Here is a 19,278-nt window from a genome sequence, read left to right as displayed (position 1 = left end):
TTAGATTTTTAAGAAAAAGGTCATAAACAGGCATGAAACATTCTTCAATGACCATATGTGAACTCGAATATTAAGTATTTTAAATATATGATAAATAGAATACTACATACTAAAATCCATATCATATGTCACATCAGCCCTCGGGCCTTCGGCCTGATATGAGGCCACTCGGGCTGATATGACATATGATATGGATTTTAGTATGTAATGTTCTCTATATATACTACTAAGAATATTTAAATTAAATTGCAGTGACACTAATGTTACAGGACAAAAGACAAATTCATATTTAATTTTACTTACCCTAAGTTCATTGAATCTTAATGCGTACATGCAGATGTAAGAAAAAATATTATTTACAGAACTATGCTACAACCATTAGTGATATCTCAGATATGTTATTATTTTGACACATAACTATCCAATAAATATTTGCTCATTCAAATTGTTGTCCTTTCATATTCCCACATAATCTATATTCAGATGGTGAACTAAGTGTAAACTTTTAAGAGATATCACTGAAATCTATGTCAAATGTCCATCATATGTAGTCTCAGAGTGGTGATTATTAGAATGCAATCTTTTTCTTCTTTTTCTTTGGTTCATTCTTCTTTCTCTCTTCATCCTCCAGCTTTCTCTCCAGTGCTTGTCTCCTGAGTAACTCCGTGTCCTTGACCGGCGATGGCTCTGCGGAGCTGCCACTCTTGGCTGGACTTTTTTGTGGAGAGTTGTTTGCGGATTTAACAGGACTGCGGTCAGCCAGAGAGGCGGGCAATCTGTTGGTTTCCCATGAATTAACAGAAGGAGTCTTCTTATCCTCCAAAGACTCATCGGTCTTCTCCTCTGCTGCCACTACTCGAGTCAAATATGCGTAACGAGTCATGATTTGTCTGTACAGGTCCTGATTGTCCTCGGAAAACCCTGAAGTTCCGAGTCGCTTCACTTCCTCTTCAAAATCTTTTGACATAATCATGTCGTTCTCAAATGCTGTGGTTACAAACATGGCAGTTTCTATATGCTTTCTAGATGTTTTGGCCCCTTGAGATTTGTAGTCATCAATTTCTTTATCTTTAGCTTCAATAATTTTTACCAATTCTTTATTACGACGAGTTAATTCAGCAACCATTGCTAGTAAAGGAACATTGAAGTTCTCTGAAATCATGCTGCTATCTGTCTCCTCACAATGAAACTGCCAAACAAAAGCCATTCCTGCCAACTGTGAATCCACATTTATAACAAATTTATTCTTTTTGGGTGATGCTGATAACTTAGTTTTCTTTGAGGGATTTTCTAGGCAGTTCTGTATTTCATCCAGAATTCTTGTTGGGGTTGCTTTCACATTTGGATTTAGCGTAACAGTTCGTTCTTCCAAATCTTCTCCTTCGAGTTGTTCAAACCAAAACTTCACATTGTCTGTAATCAGTAGTTCGTATGAACTGTGTGTATACTTGCATTTGAACAGATATTGTTGATTGGCAATCGTTATCGGTTGCCACGGACATGCTTTCAAATCTGGTTTCCATTTCCGCCTCCACTCTACTTCTGACATTTTCAGTTGCAGCACTTCTGAGTTTTGTGTCTTCTCTTATCACCGGACTCCCGAGGCGGGTCATAAATCCTACTTTCGTTTTCACTTCACGCAAGGCTAAAGCAATCGGAGTTCCTCGGATGACTCGTACCTCGCACATAACCTCGGACGTCAACGGTGATCTTCCATCTTGCTGATTCAGTCATGTGATCTTATTTGAATTTCATTCAAATATCATACTTTTGAAATCCGAGTTACTTTGATGCACGCCCAACACTGTGTTCTTGCTTTCAAAGAATACTAACATTTGGTTGTAATTAACACGAGGAATTACACTAATAAAGAAACCTTTTCTAAGAACTTTAAGCAGAGCGAAATATGAAATGAGTGACAAGGCACTTTCCGGCGGAGAAATGTAGCGACTGATGCGTATTCCTCCACCTATCACATCCGAGGTTTGAATGGAGCGTAGCGGAGTCAGCCGAGGATTGCCGATTGAGGCTAAACACAAGAGTAGACTATTCGCAGTAGGGTTATAAGAAAGATTTGTTTTATTTCATTGAAATAAAAAAAATCATAGTTATATATTTATTTATTAAATAATTCGATTTAATTTTAAGGTTGAATTTTAATTTAGAAGAGTATATATTTTTAAAGTGCAATTAATATATTTCGACGGACCATAAGGACTTTACTGGTATTATTCAAGCGTAAGTATTACGTAATGGCGGGAGATAGAGCTGGAGGCAAAAAATGAGGGAAAATGGAAAAACGTGTATCATGAATTGACAACCAATTTTCACGATGACTAAGACCTGTAAACGATATAAGATTTCTTTGAAAGGTACGAATTCAATCTTCATGGTGTCATTGCACCAAAACCAGCATTTTATGTGAACAGGAATGTGAATTAATTTCGCAGAAAAAATTCTGAAAGTGAAAATGTACATTCATTTAGGGTATATTCCGAATCACATTTTACATTTTGACTGCAGATGATTTTAACAAAAAATTTTCACATGGATGTTTGGTATCAAAGGAAAGCCAATTTAGTGAAAAATTATATCTACTTTACAGAACGAGTCTATCTTCGATACAGCGACCTTGACGGGGGTTATATTTGGACCACCTTTTTAGTGTATTGCGAATCACTTCCGGGTATTTCGAATCACCAGGTAAATGGGTCGAAAACGATCAGATAACATCATCATAATTAATGAACTAGTCAGTATTGTTTATAAAAAGCCCCAAGAATAAAACGAATTAAAATTTTCTCGATTGTTCTTGTTTATTTGAAAGTTATCAACACCCCCCTCTTTATTCGCACTATAAAACAGCTTTTCAGAAGCGGATCATGCAGAAAACTTATAAGGCAATTATTACCAAGAAAGAAAGGGGTTTCAGAAATTATATGACTGAAAATTGTTGTCCTGTAAATATAATTATGTCACTTTTTTGCCCCTGTGATTTTTTTTTCGCCGCAAAACAATAAATTAAAATCTCATAATTCTACGAATCGGATACCAAAAAAAAAAAAGATATACATGTAATGATGATGATAATAAAAGAAATGTGTGAAAAGGAATAAAACCTAGCTCTTGTTAAGATATACCTATCACAATTATTAAATATGACATAAATCACTGCATATACGTAAACAGTGTACATATATGTGTACGTATGTATACTAGTATGCGCGCAAGTCCATATTTACACATGTATGATAAAAGGATCAACACTGGTCAAGCTACTCATTAACCCTTCACTGCTTTTCCATTTTATAATTTTCATAGGTCCCTTGCATGTAAAGAAAACCGATGTTATCAAAATATCGGGCATATAACAAGTATGCAGCGTTTGCAATTTCTTCAGTTGCGGCCATGCACATACATGTATGTGATTCGAAATACCCCAAACTGTAGGGGGCTACAAATGCGGTTGTAACATATACATTTTTAAGGTTTAATGAAAAATTATTAATGCTCCTGAAAGTTCATAAAACTGCCGTTCTATCAATACCTAATATGCTAGGCTTCATCCACCAACAACGCCACGACATCGATGAGAAATATTCTGCAACGTTTATACACGGAAATTTTCTTCGAAAAGGATAGCAAGTTAAGGAATGAAATGATTATTTTTTTAATTAATGCATTAAGTTTACCTCTTTATTTTTTGTATGTATTAAGCATGAACCATGTTGTTAATGACTACATAGTTGTCACACGTGTGCATGTGTCGTATAAGATACAGCGATAAGGTAAATTACCGAGTGTCGCGAAATGCGGGGTGATTCGGAATACCCTAAATGACTGTAGTCGCGAATATACATTATATCCAATCCTGTTTCAGTTGTTTATAAGTCTGAAAGTTTCCAGGGATTTATCTAGCTATTTTGTTTTACTACCGTTTTATATATAAAGGGGAAAGATGAGAGCCGCAGGCTCGATATGAGCGCCGGAGGCGCGAGTTTTCTAGGGGGGTTTTAAATCAATGGAGCAAAATCCTGCATTCTTAGAGCTTCTGAGGGTCATTTGTAGACCTTTACAAAGGCCACAAAAACTTCACTTTTTAGACAAAATATTAAATAGCAAAAAAAAAAAAAAAAAAATTAAACCAGGTCAGTACTTTATTTAATTTTTCTCTGAATATCTATCACAAATCAATTCTGTTTTTCATGTTTCACTACTAACATTGTTTTTGTTGTTACTCCATTCTTCCAATTCATAGTGATACAAGCTCCATTTTACTCATCTATTTCATTTTCTTTTTAACTCTGCAATTGCATACGTATCTTTCGACATCATGGACTTGGCACATGTTTACCGATCAATATCGAATAAAAGCTTGAATAATCTATTCTCTCTTTTAAAAGCGTTTGAATGACTAGGATGGTAAATTAGGATATGCTGTTAAACTTCAATCGGACAAAAACGGAAAATCTCGGAACGATGTTTTAAATATTCTCTGTTTAATCGGAGAATTTTCTATCTGAAAAAGGGGAATTTTTTAACCTTTTTCAAGAGGGGAAAGGTACCGTTTACCGGTAGTAAAAACAGCCTTGATAAATCCCTGGTTTCTGAATGTAATAATTTCTATTTAATTAGTAAGGGAAGAATATTTTTAACAAATATGATGGGTAGAAAGAGCTAGGGGGCTGAGTTAAATGACATCTAACGCTATATAACTTTACTGTAGATAAATGCTCCTGAGTTGACAACTGTGTTTAACTTTACTTAAGCAGTCAGGCAAACTCCAAAAATGAAGTTAACAGAAGTAAGAAATTTAGACTGAAAAAGACTGAGCAGAAAAAAGAGTTTGCGCATGCACAGATAAACAAAAAATGTCGATTTTTCATAGGTCCACAAAAACTCTCCATGCAAAGTTTTAGAAAGCGTGGCAATTATACCAGTACTCAGAAATGTTACATAAAAGACGTCTTAAGACATCGTATTTGCTAAACTTTCGATTTTATTTGCAAATAAAGAGATATTTACTTTCAAAGTTGACGTTTCAAATCAGATCAATTACAGAGAAAAGTAAACTTTTGAGAATTAGATGTGCATGATAAAAGTGAAATATATGTAATATTTAATTATATAACATTTTTGAATAAGTTTTTTATTATATCACAAATGTAATAAGTTTCGCTATAAACCCTGAAAAATTCTGCGTCACACCGAAAACGGTTATGTCACGCCGGAAACAGTTATGTCACCCCCGACGGAAGCAATTATGTCATCCTCTCGATCACGTTCACGTGTTTTTGCGTTACGCATTTCAGCTCGGATTCGAGATTTTACGACGTAGGTTGCTAAGCAAATATAAACAAGGGAACGTTATTCTTAACGTCAGGAAAGCATTTTCGGATTATTTGTGTATATTTCAAATGATTTATTTTTTTTTCAATTTTAAAAATGTCATATAACATATACCCCACGGCTTCTCGGGCAACTATACCAGAATATTTGCAAATCGGTGACAGGAAAGCCCTGGAGTGTTATGTCACCCTCTGCCTTCTGCATAGCGTGACATAACACTCAAGGGCTTTCCCGTCACCTCGGGGCATATATTCTGGTATGTCACCCTCGAGGCCATGTTATATATGTATAATATCTGTAGTAATTGTTAAAAATTTGACTGAATTTTACACATAATTATTTTGGCATATGTAATCATATATGATATCTGAATTAAGTGCCTAAGTTTTCGACATCATTATTTACAGATTTATCATCTGTATGAACAGATATTATCATGAAAACATTTTTCAAACTATAATTTATCAATTTGAGAACGTTAAAAAATCTCCATTTTAAAATTAAAGATAAAAAATTCTTCCCAAAATGACTCTGTTACATCTCTGCCCCGTGGCGAAAATTGTGCATTTTTTGATAAAATAAATACGATGTAAGGGTCTTGGAAGTAAAATTTAAGCATCGTTATTGTAGTTACAGCATAAAATTTTAAACAAGGAGACAATAGATTAAGTAAAGAAATTAATTCTTACAGACAGTATTGAATCCGATGTCGTGTATCCAAAATTAAACTTAAGCAATAATACAAGGCGATAAATAAGTCAATATCCACTAAATGATTGAATAAGTGCAATTAGTTATTCACTGAAAATTTTTAAAAAGTCACAGTTTTACCAAATACAGCAATAACGCGGTTATATATTTAGAGAAAGCGAAGAACAATTCATTGTTTGTTTACATAGGATACCATTTTGCCGCAATGCATGACGGAGCCAATGACTTCTTTTTTGGAGTTCATGCTGTTTTTAGAGTTCGTCTAGACTGTTTATGGTAGATAAATGCTCCTGAGTTGACAACTGTTTACTTTACAGTAGATAAATGCTCCTGAGTTGAAAGCTGTATAACTTTACGATGGAGAGGCTGAATAGTTCCAATCATCCACAGTTCCATCTGAAGAGAATCGGACAGACTCCTAACAGACCAAGGGTCGTCACTGTCATGGAGTGAGTTACAAGAGTAGGACTCGAGAGGAAAATATTTTTACATTCTGTGATAATTATAAGTTAACATAAGGACACACTGATATATTAGTCTTTATTAGATATAATATTTCCTTTATTTTGGAAACAAGATGCAAGGCAAAAAAGGAATAAAAATAAAAAGTAAAATGTTATATATTTTGAATCTCACTTGTTTGATTTTTGTTCTATATATATACATGTATTTTAAGAATTCTTCCTAGTGGAGTAAAAAATACTAATTCACAAAAGTATACGTTAGAAAATTTCCGATTTGAAAAAGAAGTCTTGTGTTTAGTTTTTACAAGGTAACGAGTGTCATTGGACGAAATGGTCTAGAGGTGGATTTCTACATCGATTCTGATAACCGAGTACAGTCTCAGATGATTTCCCGAAGTCACGCTCGAGTGGTTCGACAACCAAACAACGACCATAAGTTGTTTGATGATAGTTTGAATGGCATCTTTGTGAATCATATTAAGATAAGAGGTAATGTAAAATTTAAAAAAAAAAAAAAGGTGTGATTGGCATCCCATTTGAAAAAAAAACAATATGTTTATCAATTAAGATGTTGATATATTTAATTTTTAAAAAATCTATGGAAATAAATGTTCTTTATCCATTGAAATATTGGATATCAGAGGTATAGTTTATTTGACATATTTCTAGGCAATTGTATAGAATATCGATATTATATGCAATTACGAAACCTGTTTTTATTGCATGAAAACAATAAGTATTATGCATTTATTGCAGAGAAATGAGGAATATATTGTTTAATGGCCCTTTTCCTCTGAAGAGCAATAATTATTAAAGCCTTTTTTATTGCTGTAAAACAGTATTTCATGCACATTGTAGCAGATACACACTATTTTGTTGGATTGTTTTTTACAAGACTGACTTGAGAATATCACTGTTATTCCTCCTGCAGGGAATGTTATTTTGTCTGAGGGGGATAGAGTGACCTTTGGCCACCCTGTAGGGCGAGACATTCCATTTGGGACATGGGAAAGACAGGTCAACAACCACCACCAGTTTATTGTAAGGACTATACGTATACATTGTGGTAGACAAAATTCGGAATCCATCACATCTACAAGGATGTGCAATTATAAAAGTTTTATTCTAGCCGTGGAACATGAATCTACAAGCCTTATAGGTGCTCATTTACCATGGCTACCTGAATTAAATTTACCCAATCACCTTGTAGATAGACTTTAAAATGACTTTTTACATTCAAAGAAAACAAAGGACAAGTGCACTTAAGCAATACTTAATGGGCCCTTTTTATGTGCCATTTTACTTCAGAATATATTACCAAATCGTTCTCTATTGGTAATAGTTAGATACTAGTGGATATTTCTAATTAAAAAGCATGTTAATCGCCACTTAAATCAGCATGGATTTGAAACAATTGAATATTTTTAAATGCCTATGGATACCCTATAAATCCGGAAAAGTCGTACCGAACCTTCTTTTAGTTTCGTTTATGTAAATCAAGGGGAATAGATATTTTAAATCGATTCTTGAACAATATGATGATGGATCATAGTCGGGCGCGTTTGCGGAATGATATTTCTTGCGCCAAACCTGTTTTTAAAAGTATTGAATGAAGTTGTGTAGTTGCCTGTAGCTAAAATGATTAAACCAAGAAATTGGTACTCTTGCATCTGAAAAATTACAATAATAGTTACATTGAATTTGAAATTAAAAAGGTGTGTTATAGGTGGCTTTCAATACCTGTTTCATTGTCTTGCATGAAGGTTAAAAAATGTTTGACACTTTATAAACGACACTAAGTTCTCTTTACCCTCCCGTGTTCTAAAAAACAAATACATACGAACATCTCTAAGCGGCACGATTTTGACTTACTATTTTTTAAAGCAAAATCTGCCTATGTTTTACAGTGAGCACTTTTGAGGAATGTTTACCTGGGTAGAACTCACGTGACTATCAGTATTTTTAATAATTTATTCTACACTCGGGTTCAACATGGGTCATACAGGTAAATAGCTCTCTCTTGCTACAGGAAAAACATTGTACTTTTTATACATTTTTAATATTTTAAGTACGAGCCTAATCGTGTGCAAATTTCATACTTACACACAAGTTTTATAAATGTTTTATGCGCCTTTTGTCATTCGCACAAGTTTGCACAACGTTAGGCTCATAGTTAACAAAAGCTTTGAAATGAATGACCGTTCTCGATTTACTATAGAAAATCACAAATGTCAGCTGACCCCTACCACATTGTTAAGTTTTGTTCTTTGTACATGCGTGGATTTCAGCGGTAAAATTTGTTGAATCGTACGGTTTAGATATCAATTAATGATTTGAGATGAAAAATTTTGCTTAATTTGATTTTTTATTTTTTCACATTTTACCGGGGCCCATAAGTGCACTCGTTCTTTTTGCACTGTATTAATTTGCTTATTTTATAAATATTTTCAGTTTGAAAAGTGTTGCTGTGAAGTTAAACCTACCAGGAGAGTAAGTCCGTGAAGGAAAATGTAATATATGGATACAATGATTAATTTTATTGAAAATGTCAATGATCTTGCATTGAATTTTATTATACCTATAAAGGTACTAAGAACTAGAAGCCATTTTATTTCTCTCTGCAGACTCCAGTGAAGGGACAATTTGCTGTTCCTAGGAAACTCACCCCCAAGAAGTTGGCTTCCAAAAGAGAGAGAAACCAGACCAGGACCTTCACTAAAAGTGATATTTTAACACTAGTAAGTACTCTGCCATAAGATCTGTTGCTATAGGCTTTTATTAGCTCTTCTGAGCCAAAGGCTCAAAGAGCTAATGCTATGGACATTTGTGCGGTGTGCGTAAACTTTTTAGAATATGGGCCATAACTCAAGAACCCCTTGGCCAATCAGTGTCAAATTTGCCTAAGGGCTACCATTTATTGTAAAATAAGGGTTGGGATAAAATAAGGGTTGGGACCCTTAAACAAGGGAAGATAATCAGGAAAACAAAACCAAAAGTACTGGTTGCTAAAAAATCTCCTCCTCCAGAACTACCAGGCAAATTTTCACCAAACTTACATACAAGGATGAGGATATGTTGAAGATTAGAATTTGCACAGGGAATTACCCTGGGACAAAGGGCGTGGTCTCAAGGTCACTTCAAAGTTGACCTAAATTTAGAATTGATAAAAACGTTTATATTTTGCTTATTATAAGGACTAGGATCATCAAATCTTGTAAGTTGATGCATCTTAGGACTTCACATCATGTTAACTCAAAAGTAGGTCACTGTGACCTACTTTTTGAACTTTGCAGGCAATTGTTTTCAAATTGATTTGAAGGCATATTTTAGACACTTTAAGGCCTATGATCATTAAACTTTGTCAGTTGATGCATCTTGGATCGTCAAACAATGTCAACTTAAAAGTAGGTCATCATGACCTACTTTTTGAACTTAATGACTTATTCCTTCTAAAACATTTAATCCCATTGTTTCGGACACTAAGAGGTTTAGAATCATCAAATCTTGTAAGTTGCTGCATCTTGGGACCTTAAATCATATTTCAGACCTAAGACCACCAAATTTTAGATGCATCTTGGGACTTTTAAAAACGTCGACCAAAAAGTAAGTCACAGTGACCTACTTTCGACATTAGGTATTTATTAACTTAGAATCATCAAAGTTTGTGAGTTGATACATCTTGGGTTTTCGGAGAATGACATTCTAAAAGTAGGTCACAGTGACCTACTTTTGACATTTTATGGCATTATTTAAATATCTCCGGTACTTATTGGCTTAGAATCATCAAAATTTGTGTTTTAATGCATCTTGGGTTTTCGGAGAGTGACGACGAAAAAGTAGGTCATGGTGATATACTTTTTACATTTTATGGCTTTATTTAAGTATCTCCGGTACTTATTGTCCTAGAATCATCAAACTTTGTCAATTGATGCATCTTGGGTTTTCGGAGAATGAGGTTCATAAAGTAGGTCACGATGACCTACTTTTGACATTTTTTGGCTTTATTTAACTATCTTTGGTATTTATTTTCTTAGAATGTGTTGATGCATCTTGGGTTTTCGGAGAGTGATGATGAAAAAGTAGGTCATGGTGACCTACTTTTGACATTTTATGGCTTTATTTAAATATCTCTGGTACTTATTGGGTTAGAATCATCAAACTTTGATTGTTGATGCATCTTGAGTTTTCAGAGAATATCGACAAAAAGTAGGTCATGTTGACCTACTTTTGAATATCTCAGGTACTTATTGGCTTAGAATTATCAAACTTTGTCAGTTAATGTATCTTGGGTTTTCAAAAATCCTCTACTTAAAAGTAGGTCACAGTGACCTACTTTTGACATTTTATGGCTATATTTAAGTATCTTGAATACTTGTTGGCTTAGAATGATTAAATTTTGTCAGTTGATGCATTTTGGGTATTCCAAGAATGTAGACAAAGAAGTATGTCAAAGTGACCTACTTTTGACAGTTTATGGCTATATTTTAGTATCTTGGGTACTTATTGGCTTAGAATCCGTAAACTTTTTCAGTTGGTGCATTTTAGATTTTCAGAGAATGCAGACAAAAAAAGTAGGTCATGTTGACCTACTTTTAAATATCGCAAATACTTAGTGGCTTAGAATCTTCAATCTTTGTCTATTAATGCATCTTTAATCCTCAGAAAACTTCAATCTTAAAGTAGGTCATTGCGACCTAATTTGTTTTTTTTATAGCTTTATTAAAATATCTTCAGTCCTAATTGAATAAGAATCACCAAACTTTGTCAGTTGATGCAACTTGGGTCTTACGATACTTAGGGTTAGAGGCTTCAAATAGAAGTGATAGATAATGTACAATTTATCAGAAGAGCGATTCAAGGCCCTTGGGCCTCCTGTTAGCTCACCTGACAATTGTAAGTACTCTGCCATAAGATCTGTTGTTATAGGCTTTTATTAGCTCACTTGATCATTGTAAGTACTTTCCAACATGATCTGTTAAAATGCGGTAAAAATATGTTTCATTTCATACTGGTACTGATAACAGTATTTCTTTATCTTATAAGATTAAACTACATGAACATTCAAAATAATTATGCCCCCCTTCGAAATTGCTTTGCTGCTGTCGTATTTTTTACGGATTTGTAGTATAAAATACGTCTCACGTTTTGCCATTATGAAAATATGGAAATCTGAAATAAATTAGTTTACAGGATATCACATTAACAGTTAGTTTTCTGTTTTGATCTGTCACACCATTTCCTTTATTTATCGCTAAATAAGAAAAATTTCAATTACCTAAGCGATATCCGGTTGCCAAAACGCTATGGTATTACAAAATGACAAAGACCTTGTTGTTATATCACATGTTTTTGTAATCTAGGTCAAGTTTTTCTTTGGGTTCAATATATGTAAAATTGATGGAAAATGAAATCTATGCCCATTGGACAAATTGGAAAAATTCCAATTTTGAGAGAGGGGCAACGTATTTTAAACAGGTCTGCTACATGAACATTCAATAAAAGATTCCCCCCTTCCAAAATTGCTTTGCTGCTGTTGAAAGGGTAGGATGATTAACCAAATGGATACTTACTTTCCGTTCATTTTCTTTGCAACCATTGCACATACTGAGGTTGAAATTTGGTATACAGATATATCACATGAACATTTTAAAAAGTTTTTATTGGGTACAATCACACCATTTTTGACCGCCCCTTGGACTTAGAAAAATTTCAATTATTTGCAGTTTCTGTTCATTTTCTTTGCAACCGTTGTACATATTTAAACTTCAAGAAATCTTTTGGAAAAAAACAAATATATCACATGAAAATCTAGGTCAACTTCTGTTTAAATTACAATAATCCATCAAAATTTTATATGACATTTTCCCACTTTGAAATTGGAAAAATTCCAGTTTTGGGGTTTAGACTTTCATTTCAAATATTTTAAAACATCTTTAACTTTAATAATATTTTATGTATGAGTTACCAAAATTTGAATTTCACTTCCTTCATTATGGTAGGATGATTAACCAAATGGATACTTACTATGATACTTGCTTACTACTGACGACATTCAAGGTTGGCAAGGTTTGGAAATCAGAATGAAATGAACAGATTTTAAAAATTTTATCATAATTGATTTATTCTCAGAATTAAAGTTCTGAAGAATCAAAGAAAAGTTAATTTTTAACCATAATTTTAATTTTTTAAATGACATAATGAAATAAATTTTTTAAAACCAGTTATGAAATGTCATGAAATTTCCAACTCCAAGGGCCTGGGTCCCATTCCAAAAATGGAGTGGAAAATGCCTGATTTAATTTAAAAAAAAACACACATAAAAAATATGAAAACCATTCATGAAAATGAAAAAAAAAACACGCATAATAAAAATATAAAAACCATAAGTGAATGGAAATACTCCATGTACTTGGTTGGCTATTAACATGATCCGTTTATTTTTTTTTTTTCAGAAAAGAAAAAGTGAAGAAGCAGCAGCAGTTACAGGGGAAGACAACTCCGCATTATCACAGACTGAAGCCGTGAAAATTCTCCAGACAACTTCTTCCTTGGGAGAAACAGAGAAGTCATTTACTGAGAAGCCTAGGAAAGTCTGTCCTCAGAACACAGAAATTCTTTATCAAAGAATCTCAAATGAACAATCTGATGCAGAAGCAGCCGTATCATCAGATATAGGATCTCAGAAAGCTGAAATAAATACTGATTCAAGTCGAACAGACAAGATAGCACCAGCACAGCCACATTCTGATGTTTTAACAAATACTGAGGAAATAGCACCTAACCTTCCAAGTCAACAGGACTGTGCACCTGTTCCAGCAAGACCAGAAGATACAACAAATGTCCCCACTAAACAGGAAGACAGAGCACCTGTTTCAGAAAATCAGGATGTGGCACCTGTTCAAGCAAGTCCAGAGGACTCAGCACCTGTTCTAGCAAATCCAGAGGACAGAGCCCAAGTTCCATTAAGTCCAAAGGACAAAGGGCCTGTACTAGCAATTCAAGAGAACATAGCACATTTTCCAGCAGGTCAAGAGGAAAGAGAACCTGTTTCAGCAAGACAAGACAACAAAGAACCTGTATTTACCATTCAAGACAACATTGCACCTGTTCTAGCTGGACAAGAGGTCAGAGCCTCTGATCTAGTGAGTCAAGAGGACAAAGCACCTGTTAAACCAAAGACAGAGCCTGAGGAAAGAGCACCTGTTCAACCAAGTCTAGAGGATAGTGCATCTATTTTAGCAAGTCCAGAGGACATGGCACCTGTTGTAGTAAGTTCAAAAGACAGTGCACCTCTTTTAGCTAGTGAAGTTGAAAGAGTGCCTCCTCTACAGGGTCAAGAGAACAAATCACCTGATCGAGCCAGTCCAAAGAAAACACTAGATAATGCAATTCCAGAGGACAGAGCTTCTGTTACAACAAGTCCAGAGGACAGTGTACCTGTCATAGCAAGTCCGGAGGACAAAACACCTGTACTAGCAAGAGTAGAGGACAGAGCACCTGATGTAGGAAATCCAGAGGACAGGGCACCAGTTCAATCAAGTCCAGAGGACAGGGCACCTGATGTAGCAAGTCCAGAGGACAGGGCACCAGTTCAATTAAGTCCAGAGGACAGGGCACCAGTTCAATCCAGAGGACAGGGCACCAGTTCAAGCAAGTCCAGAGGATAGGGCACCAGTTATAACAAGTCCAGAGGACAGGGCACCAGTTTTAGTAAGTTCAGAAGACAAGGCAACAGCTGCAGTCAGTCCAGAAAAAAGTGCACCTGTTCTAGCAAGCTCAGAAGATAGAGCACCTGATCTGGCAAGTTCAGAGGATAGATCACCTGTTCTAGCCAGTCCAGAGGATAGAGCACCTGTTCCACAAAGTCAGGAGCATGAGGCAAGGTCTATGGAAGTATCTCTTGAGTGCGTGGAGGATAAAAAGAAAGAAACAGATGGCCCTGAGGATGTATCTTGTCAGATGAGCTTCAGAACATCAGAGGCCACTAGCATTACAGTAACATCCGTGTCAGCAAATGAAGCGACTCTTTCAGATGGGAATAAGCTGGATGGCTCTCGATTGGTTTTGTCAGATTCCATAGATTACAGCTATGATGAGTTAGAGATGGACAATGATGTCTTGTTTGATGACACTGAGGACAGGGCTGTTGTAAATGAGGTGGCAGAAGTAATTTCAAAAAACCATAATGACAACCATAATGCTACAAATGGTATGTAACATAGATTCTATTTTCATAAATAAATCACAAAGGACATGGGTTCATTTGAGCATTTCTGAACATATTTTTAGCTCTTCTGGTCAGAGACTAGAAGAGCTTATGCGATAGTAATGCGTCGGTCATCCGTCTGTCCAGCTGTCTGTCCGTCTGTCTGTCTGTAAAAAATTTTTCAAAATGGTATTCCTCCTACAGTTTTGTTTTGATTTCAATATAACTTGGCACACAAGTAGACTACACTAAGATGCTTAATTCTGTATATCAGTTTTTGATTTCGATGAACGATGTTGCCATGGTTACTAAAAATAGAAATTTCTGTGAAATGTTTCAAAATGCTACTCCTCCTACAATTTTGGACCGATTTCAATATAACTTGGCACACAAGTAGAATACACTAAGATACATAATTCTGTGCATCAGTTTTTATTAGCTCTACTGGTCAGAGACCAGAAGAGCTTATGCGATAGTAATGCGTCCGGCGTCCGTCCGTCTGTCTGTCTGTCTGTCCAGCTGTCCGTCTGTCTGTCCGTCTGTCTGTAAACAATTTTTAAAAGCGCTACTCCTCCTACAATTTTAGTCTGATTTCAATATTACTTGGCACACAAGTAGACTACACTAAGATACATAGAATAGTGCATCGGTTTTTGATTTCGATGAACGGTGTTGCCATGGTTACTAAAAATAGAATTTTCTGTGAAATTCCTTTAAAACGCTACTCCTTCCACAATTTTGATCTGATTTCAGTATAACTTGGCACACAAGTAGACTACACTAAGATACATAGAATAGTGCATCGGTTTTTGATTTCAATGAACGGTGTTGCCATGGTTACTAAAAATAGAATTTTCTGTGAAATTCCTTTAAAACGCTACTCCTTCTACAGTTTTGGTCTGATTTCAATATAACTTGGCACACAAGTAGACTACACTAAGATACATAGAATAGTGCATCAGTTTTTGATTTCGATGAACGGTGTTGCCATGGTTACTAAAAATATAATTTTCTGTGAAATTCCTTTAAAACGCTACTCCTTCTACAATTTTGGTCTGATTTCAATATAACTTGGCACACAAGTAGACTACACTAAGATACAAAGAATAGTGCATCGGTTTTTGATTTCGATGAACGGTGTTGCCATGGTTACTAAAAATAGAATTTTCTGTGAAATTCCTTTAAAACGCTACTCCTTCTACAATTTTGGTCTGATTTCAATATAACTTGGCACACAAGTAGACTACACTTAGATACATAGAATAGTGCATCGGTTTTTGATTTCGATGAACGGTGTTGCCATAGTTACTAAAAATAGAATTTTCTGTGAAATTCCTTTAAAACGCTACTCCTTCTACAGTTTTGGTCTGATTTCAGTATAACTTGGCACACAAGTAGACTACACTAAGATACATAGAATAGTGCATCGGTTTTTGATTTCGATGAACGGTGTTGCCATGGTTATTAAAAATATAATTTTCTGTGAAATTCCTTTAAAACGCTACTCCTTCTACAATTTTGGTCTGATTTCAATATAACTTGGCATACATGTAGACTACACTTAGATACATAGAATAGTGCATCGGTTTATAATTTCGATGAACGGTGTTGCCATGGTTACTAAAAATAGAATTTTCTGTGAAATTCCTTTAAAACGCTACTCCTTCCTCAATTTTGGTCTGATTTCAATATAACTTGGCACACATGTAGACTACACTAACATACATAGAATAGTATATCGGTTTTTGATTTCGATGAACGGTGTTACCATAGTTACTAAAAATAGAGTTTTCTGTGAAATTCCTTTAAAACGCTACTCCTTCTACAGTTTTAGTTTGATTTCAAAATAAGTTGGCACACAAGTAGACTAAACAAAGATACATAAAATAGTGCAATGGTTTTTGATAAGTACAAACCAGTAGAGCTACAGTCTCGACAGAGATTTCTGGTTTTGATGAGCGGCAAGGATCATTTTTCTATTTATTGCTGTTTTAAAGTTTCAAGTCTCAACCATTTCTTTTCTCTTCTTTTGTTTTAAGTATAAACCAGTAGAGCTACAGTCTCAACAGAGATTCTGGTTCTTAAAAATATTCTTTAAAGAAAGTTTGATCTCACAAAAAGGACAAAATGATGTGAAAATTGAACATGTATGTTTTAAATGATCATGTAGCATTACATGAGTTAATCATCTTGACAAATGAGATGGCATTTGCTCATAAAAAGATCAAATCAAAGATTCATCAAAAGTTTAAGTAGTCTCATGGTTTCGAAGTTTTATGTCAGGGTAGTACCATTACTTATGAAAACATTCAAAGATGAGAAGTATGTCATAGTTTATACTGCAAACAGGAATGATGATGTTTTGTAATTTTGTTTATTTAAGGAGTTTAGATTTTATGGTGTTGACCAACTTTCTGATGACTCCTTGTACATTTTTGTGTTGGGGGGGGTGTCACATTGTACAAGACAAGGAATATACCACTTAGATTATTAATGAATAGATTAAGTATAAACTCGTATTGAACCGTGAATGAGGCCCATCTTTTCAATCCCTATTCCTAACAGAAGATTAAGGGGGATACCAGTATAAAGGAGGATACGTCATTATAGGTGGCAGGGGTGTGCAATTAGAAAAATCAATTACTAGCCCACGGGCTAGTGGCAGCTATAAAGTTACTAGCCCAAAGTGAAAAGATACTAGCCCAAATATAGGGGCAAAAATTAATATAAAAAACTATATGTTGAAAAGAAATTAATATTTGAAAAAGTCAGGGTACTGAAGTCATTCTTTTTAAAATTAATGTTTAATTCTCACTATGAAATTAAATCATATATAAATTACAATGAAAGAAGATTAAAATGAATTTAAATAAATCATCTTCCCTTTTTTTCTGAACATTGAACTAGCTCATTTAGAATGAAATTTAATTCATTTTGTTTTCATCTTAAATCATTAAATACACTATAGATATATTTTATGTGAGTCATACCACTTATCTAATTCTTTCAGTTGATTGAGTGATCGTAAATAATTTAATGAGATATCTGCATGTATTTACCATAAACGAGAGAATAGAGGAAATTCGGATAAGGAAAAAACGATCGTTTTTGGAAGTACAACTGCAAAACAGATAAGATTATGGAGATTTATTGAGAGTATAAGCATGTTGTCTGAAAAAATTTCACTGGTTGGGAATTTGATAGCAAAAATGAGTGAAAATTCAGGTTGTGCTTTTCATGTATTGCGTGTGTAGTTATAATTTTAACTAGGAGATTCAATTATGGTAGCCCCGGGCGTGTACACCCCTTTTAAACTCTGGGTATAAAATAATTTTAAAAAATGGTCTTTTTAAAAAAAAGAAAAACATCTTTTGACAAAGAAGAAAGATTAAAGAGGTGTTTTTATTTACTTTCAGAAGAGGGGCCAGTGTTGACCATTTCCCCACATAAGGTGACCCGGACCAGTTTCTTGTTAGCAGACTCAGTAGACTACACTGTAAATAATTTGGAAGATGACGTTATAGCTGAGAGGGAAGACACTGAAAAGCATGCTGACTTGGAAGGCAACATCAGAAATAATTCGGAAGATGAAGTTAAAGCAGAGAAGGAAGAATTAGATGTGAGGCATAGCGACTCCGTAGACTACCCTGTAAATGATGGAGAGGACAGCAGTACAACAGTGAAGGAAGAAGACAGTGCAAAGCATACTGACTCTGTAGACCTCACTGTAAATGATCAAGAGGATGAAGCTACAGCAGAGAAGGAAGAAGGCAATCTGGAGGATGCAGAACAAACCGAAATAAAAAATGTGACAGTGGAGTTCAATAGGACTGAGTGTGACCAGCAGGAAAAGTGTGTTAATGATCTAGATGATGATGGATTTAGTGAAGTTTGGGAAGAGGAAGTAATGATGAGCGCAGAAGATGAAGAAGTGAGGGATGGATATCAGAACAAAAAAATGATGACTGGAAAAGACATCCCTGGTGAAGATGTGATAGAAAAGAAAGACAATATCAGTGTAAAGATGAAAGAAAAGGAAGACATCTCAAGTGAAGAGGTGATAGAAAAAGAAGACATCATCAGTGAAGAGGGAATAGAAAAGAAAGACATCCTCAGTGAAGAGGTGATAGAAAAGGAAGACATCCTCAGTGAAGAGGTGATAGAAAAGGAAGACATCTCAAGTGAAGAGGTCATAGAAAAGGAAGACATCATCAGTGAAGAGGTGAAAGAAAAGGAAGACAAAATCAGTGAAGAGGTGAAAGAAAAGGAAGGCATACCCAGTGAAAAGGTGATGGAAAAGGAAAACAACCTCAGTGAAGAAGTGATGGAAAGGGAAGACATCCCTAATAAAGAGGTGACAGAAAAGAAAGATGTTACTGAAGAGGTGATGGAAAAGGAGAATATCATTAGTGAAGAGGTAAATAATATAAAGATGATAGAGAGTGTAAAACAGGATGGTGAAGTAATGCATGACATGGAAGATGTCAGAGAAGGTGATCAGATAGACGAGGAGGATGGGAAAAAGATCGTGAGGGAGTATGAACTGGA

The 19,278-nt window shown here is 34.9% G+C and overlaps 3 protein-coding genes across 3 annotated transcripts; 2 read left to right on the top strand and 1 right to left on the bottom strand.

Annotated features, from left to right (window-relative positions):
* Positions 1-282: 282 nt before the first annotated feature.
* Positions 283-1,588, bottom strand: LOC134273190 (non-homologous end-joining factor 1-like). The gene has a single exon (XM_062755370.1). It carries the CDS (start codon positions 1,547-1,549, stop codon positions 569-571), a length of 981 nt encoding a protein of 326 aa, XP_062611354.1. The 5' UTR covers positions 1,550-1,588; the 3' UTR covers positions 283-568.
* A 719-nt stretch (positions 1,589-2,307) lies between these two features.
* Positions 2,308-14,009, top strand: LOC134273189 (proteoglycan 4-like). The gene is made up of 8 exons (XM_062755369.1): positions 2,308-2,372; positions 6,378-6,509; positions 6,823-7,013; positions 7,456-7,565; positions 8,976-9,014; positions 9,149-9,262; positions 12,977-13,957; positions 14,001-14,009. Exons 2-8 carry the CDS (start codon positions 6,418-6,420, stop codon positions 14,007-14,009), a joined length of 1,536 nt encoding a protein of 511 aa, XP_062611353.1. The 5' UTR covers positions 2,308-2,372; positions 6,378-6,417.
* A 474-nt stretch (positions 14,010-14,483) lies between these two features.
* LOC134273205 (uncharacterized protein PF3D7_1120000-like) lies at positions 14,484-19,258 on the top strand (the record flags this gene model as incomplete). The annotated part of the gene is made up of 2 exons (XM_062755396.1): positions 14,484-14,733; positions 18,147-19,258. Coding segments are annotated over exons 1-2 (1,362 nt in total), but the record flags the coding sequence as incomplete, so codon positions are not given.
* Between the last annotated feature and the right edge of the window lie 20 nt (positions 19,259-19,278).

The sequence above is a fragment of the Saccostrea cucullata genome, unplaced genomic scaffold, assembly GCF_032062105.1.
Source record: "Saccostrea cucullata isolate Sc308-1 unplaced genomic scaffold, CSIRO_AGI_Scuc_v1 ctg336, whole genome shotgun sequence".
Taxonomy (NCBI): domain Eukaryota; kingdom Metazoa; phylum Mollusca; class Bivalvia; order Ostreida; family Ostreidae; genus Saccostrea; species Saccostrea cuccullata.
The sequence above is the reverse complement of the archived record's forward strand: the minus strand, read 5'-3'. Positions and strand labels throughout refer to the sequence as shown.